The sequence below is a fragment of the Alligator sinensis genome, unplaced genomic scaffold (genome assembly GCF_000455745.1).
Source record: "Alligator sinensis unplaced genomic scaffold, ASM45574v1 scaffold790_1, whole genome shotgun sequence".
NCBI classification, from domain to species: domain Eukaryota; kingdom Metazoa; phylum Chordata; order Crocodylia; family Alligatoridae; genus Alligator; species Alligator sinensis.
This window is the reverse complement of record NW_005842723.1, coordinates 598,395-607,988: the sequence shown is the minus strand read 5'-3', so window position 1 is coordinate 607,988 and position 9,594 is coordinate 598,395. Positions and strand designations below refer to the sequence as shown.

At 45.7% G+C, this 9,594-nt stretch overlaps 1 protein-coding gene across 1 annotated transcript in view; it reads left to right on the top strand.

Moving 5' to 3' along the window:
* Positions 1-9,594, top strand: part of EPB41L4B (erythrocyte membrane protein band 4.1 like 4B) — a 223,020-nt gene that overhangs the window by 165,956 nt on the left and 47,470 nt on the right. Inside the window, exons 22-23 of the mRNA XM_025216298.1 lie at positions 5,403-5,535; positions 6,018-6,095. Of these exons, the coding sequence (XP_025072083.1) occupies positions 5,403-5,535; positions 6,018-6,095 (211 nt within the window). The remainder of the gene's footprint in view (positions 1-5,402; positions 5,536-6,017; positions 6,096-9,594) is intronic.

The window sequence follows — 9,594 nt, the reverse complement described above, 5'->3', positions numbered from 1 at the left end:
TACCCACCCACCCACCCACCCACATCCACACCCTCTCCCACACCATACATACACACACATCCACACACAGACAGACACACACATGCCCACAGCCCCTCACAAACTCCATACCCCCCACCCCTCCAAATTCCCCTACAATATACAAGAGTATGACTTCATCTGGAGCTGTTATGCAGTCACCTATATATACACCACACAAATTAAGACAAAAATATTTTTAAAAATAAAATTAAAATTGTATTGTCAGTGTTTGACTTTTAGTATATAATTTGGGTTTTTTTGCAGTTCCAAGATGCCTCCTTCCTAAAAGGGGTGCTTCTGGAGGTGGTGGGGGGGACTTCCAGTGGCAAAGGTCAGGGGTTAGGGGGCAGCACTTCCAACCCCAATATGGCAACCTGGGGAAGGGGCACCTGTCAAGGGGAGGGGCTACCCTCGCAGCCCTTAACAGCTCGCCAAAACTCGTTAAGCGACCCTTGACCCAAAATAATTGCCCACCCCTGGGTTAGACAAACCTAGGTTGATTTTGGATAGCTTAGGAATGATCTTTGCATGACTGGGGAGGCATTGGATTCAGTGACTTCCTGAGGTCTCTTCCAGCCCTACTTTTTCTATTATTTTAAAGAGAATAAGCAATTGGTTATGGGGAAAAAGCGGTGAGGGAAAGAAATACTGTACTGAGTATAACAGAGTCTAATAAAGAGAATGCAAGGAGACAAAAGATGGTGGTAATAGTAAATAAGATGGCAGTGGGGAAGAATATAGGAAGTGGGAGGATAAGGACAGCAGCAGGGAAAGATGCACATGAAATGCAGGAGGAGGCTGTTAGTAAGAATGAAAAGGGTGCAAGAGGCCAGTGAGAGGGCTGGCAAGGAAAGTAAGCCATGCATAACTTACAGAAAACACCCCACTGAGGACAGGGCCATTAAAATGTTTTGAACAAGCAGACCTTGGGAGGTTTGGGAGGTTCTGAGTGGAAATATAGAAGGCAAGTGAGACATTAGCCAACATGAAGCAAAGAGGAGCAACAGAGTTTCACAGAAAGAAAATGACAGAGAGAGGAAAATTCCTCAAGTGGAAGGCATCAATATTTTGAAATGTAACTAAAAGAACATGTTGTATTTATTCAGGGTGGTAATTACAGGTTTGTAAGGGGCTTTTGTAAAACCAGCTGTGAGGAGGGGACAGGGGGATGCATGCACATATGTACAGAGGCATAACTAGCCAGTATGATACCTGGGGCATTACTGGGCCCCCTCACACCCTGCACCTTTCCTGCAGTAGCTCCAGCTCTGGCTTCAGCAGCAGGAGCAACAATTGTGGTGCAGGAACAGCAGGTTCTCTGCTGCTGGGGAGATCATGTTACTTTTGCGTGTGTGTTGAGTAGTCAGAAAAATCACCTGTTTTCAGCGCAAGAAAAATCACCTGTTTTCAGCGCAAAATGAGGAGGTGACCTCTCCCTTAGCAGCAGCAAGCCACTGGCCACCGCACCTGCTCCACATACTGCCACTGCCACTGCTTCTTTGCCTCCCTGCTGCTAGAGCTACAGCTGGAGCTGCTGCAGGGAAGATGCGAGGGGAAGAAGGGCACATATGTTTGGGAAGAACCAGGAGGAGGGGGAGATGTGAGCATAATGGTGAGGTGCGTGTATTCTCACTTTTAAATGTGGTCACTGTGCTGTGCCAACTTTCTTTGTGTACCTGCGACGTTACGTAACCTGCATTTGCAGCCTACACAAATCAAGTGTTTCCCAGTGTACTCAGGTATGTGTATGCTCAGGTTTTGAATGTGAAAAGGCTTTAAATGCAAATGTTGGTGTAGGTAAGACGTACATATTTGAATTTTCTGTACAGCAACAGTCGGCAACACAGAATGACTCAGTTCAGGTCTGGGGTGGGCTGGCGCTAGGACCCAGCTTCTGCTGCTGCTTGTCCCTGCTGCAGCATCTGGGAAGTACCCACTGCCTCTGTCTCTCCCCACTATGGAATAGGAGAAGTCCCCACTCTACCAAACACCACCAAAGCCCCAGCTCTGAAGAATGGATCTGGCCCATGAGCCATAGGTGGCCAACTCTTGTTGTAGAACTAAATCTTGTTTCTGTATAGGGCAATGTGATTCTTGTAATTATGTTGAGTGGGAAAAAGGTTTGGACCTCATTTTGATGTCTGGATTGTTAGTATAAAAAAGCAAACAGAGTAACATTGTGAAGTGAATATAATGATAAAATGTCCCATGCCTATGGGTGCTTTTACACATGCTGGGGTTTAGTTCTCCCGAAGTTGAAACGGTAGGTTTTTAATGGTGGGTTTTTAACTATGCCGATTAAAAAACCCACCATTTCAATTTAGAGATTTCTGTCACTGTGACAGAACAGGCTCTACTGAAGGAAAAAAAAAAGCAGTGAAGGCCTCGATCCTTTTTTTTTTCTCCCCCAGAGCCTGCCTGCCTCTCCTGCAGTTGGGGGCCGAGCTGTTGGTGGGCCCTGAGCTGTGGGGGACCCTGGTCCTTCCCTCCGCAGCAGCAGCACCCCCTGGGCAGCACCTTAGCATCATGCCCAGGCAGTCCCGGGTGGGCAGAACTGCCATGGAGAGAAGGACCAGGCCCACCCCTGCAGCTCAGCAGTTGCACAATCCAGCAGCAGCTCTTGTGGGCAGCCTCCACTGAGGAAAAAGAAGAAAAAAGTGGTGAGGGGCCTGATGTTGGGCGGGGGTTTTCTCCAGGAGCCTGCCCGCCTCTCCTGTGACTGGGGAGCGAGCTGCCGGCAGGCTGAGTGGCTCCTGAGCTACAAGTAGCCCCAGTGATTCCCTATATGGCGGCAGTGCCCCCCAGGACCAGCCAGGTGGGGTGCCACTAAGTAGGTGCCACCTGGAGGGTACTGCTGCTGTGGAGGGAATCACTGGGGCTCCCCACAGCTCTGGGGCCATTTGGCCCATTGGCAGCTCATTCCTTAGCTGAGGGAGATGCAGGCAGGCTCCGCTGCAAAGAGGGAGGGCGGGGGGGGAGTGGGCTTCTCCCTGCTTTTTTTTCTCAGCAGATCCTGCCTGCATAAGCTGCTACCGGGTCACACACCCCTAAGCTGTGGGGGGCACCAGTGCTTCCCTCCACAGTGGCAGCACCCCCCAGTGTGCTAGCTGCATGGGTGCTGCCCCAGCTCACAGGCAGCACCCACCAGATCCAACAGTGCATGGGACACTGGAAGCCCAGGCATGCTCAGGAAATCTTGGGCTTGGCAGGCTTCCAGTACCCTGTGCACTGTACATGCTGCCTTCCTGCTGCCTGGGACCACCTGGGAATGGGCTGGCTTGCCCCTGCGAGAGTGTGGAAGGCAGCAGGAGGGCAGTTGGTTGTGCTGGCAGCCAGAGAAGGCAGCAGGGTTGGTGCACGGGGTGCTGGAAGCCCACCAAACCCAAGGTTCCCCAAGCATGCCTGGGCTTCCAGCACCCCATGCACCATCCCCACCACCATCTCCAGATATATCGCTGTAATTTGTTACATAGGAAACTAAAATACATTGGATATGTTTTACTTTGCTACATAAAAAAGTCAGTTAAATCGAAATACGCTGCCACACATGTACACTGTTATGAAATTTAATCGCAATATGCTGCCACGTGTACACTGTGATGCAATTAAATCACTAAAAAGGGCAATTAAACTGCTATAAGGGGCAATTTTGTCGTGTGTACAAGGATCCTTTGTCATATGTAGAGGCCCGAAATGTTTAGGTAGACCACAGTAACATAGCATATGTAAGACAAAACTCCAGATTCAAACCCCAATTTTAGTTCCATTAGATTAAGAGACCTTAATGAAATGGCAGACTCTTTAAGAGTCTCTACATGCATATAAATTAAGAATGTGTAGGAACAGCTTTGCCCAGTAAGGACGGAGAGAGAGCCAGAGTATCCCTGCTGACTGAGGACTCAGAAAATGCCATCGTACACAATTATGAGAGAGAGATTAATTAGGTCAGGAGCCCAGATTTGGCTTCCTTCATTAATAAAATGACTGTATAATAAGCTCAGTAGATTTTACGTTTTCTTTTAAGCAGGAAAACAGGATGTATTACATGTCCTTCTACTGGGACAGTTAATTCTTCCACTTCCACAAAAAAATGGTGGAAGAGACCACATTAATTGCAAGATATAATATATTGTGAAAGCATTATTATTATCCAAACTACCCTGATGTCTAGTTAATAAGAGGCTTGGGCATAGTATTTATCATGTAATTCTAGTGATTACATGAATTGCTTCTATAGGTGCACAGCCTTGGGTTTACAGTAAACCAAAGTATAGTTCTGCTCTGAAAACTGCCTGTCAAACTAGCATTGCAGGGTTCCATGTGTTTTGTGACTCAGTAAATTGCCGGTAAAACTTGCTCATTTACAAATACACAAATGCAATATTACTCTGGGCTTTAACAGTCAAGCTGAACACTTTCTTTTTCACACATCATCACTATTAATAGAGATCCTATAAGCCAATTTATAGTTCCACTCACACCTGTTCAATCTCAATGAATAACTGAGGGCATGAAAACTAATCCAAGGCTGATTGAAGTCAATGAGTTGCAGTCAGTGGGGTTCTGCAAAAGTAAATGAGGGTACAATATTCTCTGCTGATTTTCATTTACTAGTGACAATGTGGGAGAAGAAAAGAACCCAGTCTGGCTGTTAGAGTCCCAAGGGGAGTATGTAGACTGTTTTTTTAAATGAAATGGCTTCTGTACAAACTGAACAAATTTGATCTGAATCAGAAGTCCTTAAATAAAAATGGTCTCCCACTATGCAGTTCTCATAGAATTACATTTCAGAGTGTAACTGCTCTCAAAGTCTATTTTGTAAATGAAATCACATGCCAGCTGTGTACTCTGCACCAGATCTACTCTTGGACTAATTCAAGTGGAAAACATGACCCTATGGATCCACTTGAACTTGTTTCTGTTGGTATTGTAAGCCCAGAGCATACTGAAGTGCAAACATGAAAAACAAAAAACATTGAAATATAAAATAGATGCACTTTTGCATATATTCAGTAAAGTATATATCCAGAAATAACACTAATAATTACATGTACATAATATTAAGTTAGCTTAGAAATCACATGCCATTTAAAAGCATTCATAGGCACTGCTTAGTTATTCCATTGTTTAATAAAGACATTAAATTTTAAAAAGAAAATCTAATTTATTTGCAAACTTGATGATAAGCATTAAATCATATGTGGGATGATCAAGAGAATGACATTCAGAAGTGCTGTGGGCCCCCCCAAATTCTTCCAAGAGCCCCCAGATTCTTCTCCTCATTTCTCTTCTCCTCCAAAAATAAGTATAGCCAAAATCATATTACATGGATAGATACATGCAACTCTAATGAAATAAACATTGTGCACTTTTAACAATAGTGATGAAGACGACCTTCCTCCAGCCTTGGCAGCAGCAGCATCAACATCTGTGTCATCTGCCTCTCCTGTGTCACAAAAGACTTGTACGCCCCAAATGTCTGAAGGACAAACCCAGATGTCACCTGGTGCAAAGGTATCATACCAAAAGAGAGGGAGAAAACATGCTAGAAAGCAGATGTGAAATCACAGAAATAGTTATGGTTAAAATGTTTTTATTGGATATAGTTCTTTTATATTTGAGAGTAAAGTAGTTTTCAGTGCAGAATTGTAAAAAATGTGCTTATGCTGTACTGTGTGTGTGTGTGCATGCACAGTGGCAAAAAATTGTTAAGGGTGTTCACAGAAGTTTAGGGCTGTAATTCTCATGGCCTGATCCAAAGGCCATGAACTCAATGGGAGCCTTTCCATCAATTCATCAAGTGTCACATCAGGATTAAATGGACATTTATTTTGCTTCCAAGATGAACTAGTTTGTTGTCCAACAAAAAGAGAATTGCCTATCAAATTGTGTTTAAAAACTGTATGTGGGATTTTCAAACTTACTTTCTATTTAATGCATTTTAAACTATAATTGCAAAAAAGTCAGTGTTTACCACATCTTTCCTCTGCCTTTAGAGCCCTACAGATGTTGGAAGTACATTTACTTTGGAACCAGGGGATCTTCTGATGGATTTCACGGAAGCTACACCCATGGTAAATAATTAGTTTGCAACCCAGAAAAACAAAATGTCTATCTGAAAACAAGAACTGACAGTTTTCTTGTGTTGCATGTTGTTTAATTACTTGAACAAAAAAAATTATAGCCTGATTTTCAGTAGTGCTAAGCACCCACAAAAGTCAATTCAGTGTTTCTGCAAATTAGCCCATTAATGTTTATATTGACCAATGTTATGGTTGGACTGCTGGAGATGGTTGGCTGTTTCACGCTGGAGATCTTTACTGGCATCTTACTGGAGTGCACCAGTTTTACCATGCTCTTCTGTGCAATAAATTTGCCTTTCTAAAGGCTTAATAGATTTGTCCTCAGGAGTAATCTGTAGGTATCCCTCCTCTTCCATTTAAAGAGCTCAACCAACAGGACTGTGAGGAAGCTTCCACCCTTGGGCCAGCATGTCTCGATTTGCCTTAACAAAAAATAACAGTCTAATAAACTTAATAAAATGGATACCATTCATCGTTATTTTTAATTTTTGGAACAGTATGCTCTGAACCAAATATATGATTTTGTTTAAAAACCTGGACTGAATTCTTGGCCGCAGTGAAACCAAAAAGAAAGTTTCTGTTGACTTCAGTGATATCAGGCTTTCACCCTGCATCCCCAGTCAGTACTCTATCATATACTTCTTTTATCCTGAACTGTGTTTTCCAAAATTATCATGTATCACAAATATGATACCTTGCAACTCCTCTGCTGGTCACATTATCAAGTCTTTATTGTCACTGAGAAATTACAGTCAATAATAGTAATAATAAAAGGGCTTGTAACATTTGCTGGTATAAATGGATTTGAATTAAAAGGCATGCCAGCTATAGGATCCCGTCAGCATGCTTTTACTACACTGCTAGATCTTTGTAGGTGATTATGTGAAAGTCAGCGTGTAGAATAACCTTTGCTTCAAAGATAGATATGTTCTCTGCCACCAATTGCTAAGCCACCCTGTGTCACAGGTTGAATAGGCAATGTGCTTTTTTGCATGTTTCACAAAATGAATGCCCCGCACACCAATATCTCATGCTGATCCATTCATTCTAAGCCCTCCCCCCTCAGTACGTTCTCCGAGTATGGGCAGAAATCATGTGGATCTTTGGCCACATCCATGGACAGATCCAGGATTTTGCAAAGAGGGGGTGCAGGAGCAGCTGCCAGTGCTGCAGGGGCAGCTGCACCCCCTGCTTCTAGCTTCCTCCCACTCCCCCCCTACCAGGAGGGTCTACCACACCATGGGAGCAGCAAGCAGGGACTTTAAGTCCTCCAATCAGGTAAGAATCTTTCCTCTCCATTCTGTCCCCCCTCACTTCCCATCTGTGCTCATCAACACGTCCCCTTCCCATCACCCTCCCCTGCCCACCACTGCCACTGTCTCCACTGACCCTGGCTGCCTCAGGGGCAGAAGGCTCCAGAGCCACCCCTACCCTACTCCAGCTGGGCTGCACATAAAGCTGAGTTCAGCCAGAGTCAGTAGCATCAACAGGTAGGTTCCCTTGCCTGCACCTGCACTCTGGTTGATGGGGAAAATCTGGGGAACTGAGCAGGTAACAGGAACCTGTTTCTTGCTGCTGCTGTCTCTGGCTGAGCCTGGCATGCCATAAAGCCTGGCTGGGGTAGGGTAGAAGGGTTGTGGAGCCCCTTGCCACTGGATCAGCAGGGACAGTGCTATTGGTGACTGGGGAGTAGGGTAATGGAAGAGGATGGGATGTGCCATGCAAGGTTAAGAAGAAAGGAATTCTTATTTCTTTCAGGGACTTAAAAACATTCCCCAACTGTTGCTCCTGTAGTGTTGACTGAAAGGGGGCTGTGTCTGTGCCACTGCAACCCCTCTAGGTCCACCCCAGCCACATCCTCTGATCACCCTCTTTGGCTTACAGAGAATGTAGTAGTATGGAAATCACCTTATCTGATCTCTGTATGGGGAAAGATCCTGGCACATTCACATATCTGTTTTGAAAAACTTCACAAGGCTCTGTTGCAATCTTGCTTTTCAAGACCCTACAGGTTAAGAGTTCTTTATTTTAAAAAAAGGGGGAAAAAAACAAAACAGTTATTTCTTTCAGGAAATCTAGGCACCAGATCTTCACTATGCAGGCCAAGAAAAGTTCAGAGACCTTGTGCATTTCTCTGGATAAACTCACTTTATACTGTGACAAAGCCTTTGATATTTACATTGTAAACCTTGGCTCATAATTAAAATTACTGTGAATATGGCTCACTAATGTTGGAATGCTTTCAGTGAATCTTATGTCGGTAGTTTGTTTATAGTGTTGTTGTCAGATGTGCTGTCTTAGAACCTGAGGACTACAGCTACGCATGAAAAAGCTGTAGTCTTGGAGGATAACTTGTGTGGGGGTGTGGAGGAGGAGCGTTGGATGGGACCTAGTGTTTGCAAGGGTAGAGAGCTATTAGGAGTAAGGTTGACCAGTCAAAGTCAGTTCACCAGTCAATTGAACATCATTAAAAAATGTCAACTGTTCCATGAAGCCAAGAATTCCCTTGTGTATGTGGTGAAGTATCTTTTTAATTGCGCGCGCTCTCTCTCTCTCTCTCCCTACGTTTTGGAACATGCACCCTGTGTCCTGATTCTCTCTCTCCTGAGCTTTTCCAGACTTCTTTCCCTTCCCTTCCTTCAACAATTCAGGCTTTTCCTTCTACCTCCATTCCTCTTGCAGTAGCTGAGAGAGAAGACTTTTTATTATTCCTGTGTATGAAGCTGTCGCAGGGCACCTCGGTGCCTGCTCCTAGAGAGTGGAAACTGCCAGGGAGTGAGCGCGCGCCCTGGCAGGACATAACGAGCCCAACTGAGGGTTGCCAGGGTAACGAGCACAGCTGCGGGTTGCCGGGGCAACTAAGGAGAGCCAGCTGCCTGTAGGAGGCAGGGCCTGGCCCTTATAAAGCCCAGGGCTGAGGCCAGGCTGGCAGTTCCCCGCCGTGACATGGAGCAATGATATTGAGTTACAGCCAGGAGGCGTATGTTGTTATGGCCCAGTGCCTTATGTTTGAGTTATAGCCAGGAGGCTCAAGTTTATGTCCGGCTTAGATATTACACCGGTGGTTTGGGCGAGGCTGTAGGGGTTGGAGAAGGCCTCGTAAAGGGACCCACGGTGGTGTGGGGGCCCTAGCGCCAGTGAGGGCGCAGTCCTCATAGGGGGCTCACGGAGTGTGAGAACCCTGGTGCCAGTAAGGGTGTCAGTGAAGGCGCAGCTTGCGGTGATGAGCGCAACCAGTGGGTTGCGGGCGGGGAACATAGACCCCGGGTTGTGTGTGGGGTACGTAGACCCCAGCCCCAGAGAGGGGCGGCTTTGAGGAGCCCCAGCGCAGGCACGACGAGCCCCAGAGAGGGGGCAGTGTTATTAGGAGGCCCAGTAGGGGCCCAGCAAGCTCCAGAGAGGGGGCCATATTATTAGGAAGCCCAGTAGGGGCACAGCAAGCCCCAGAGAGGGGACCATATTATTAGGAAGCCCAGAGCGGGCGCGGTAA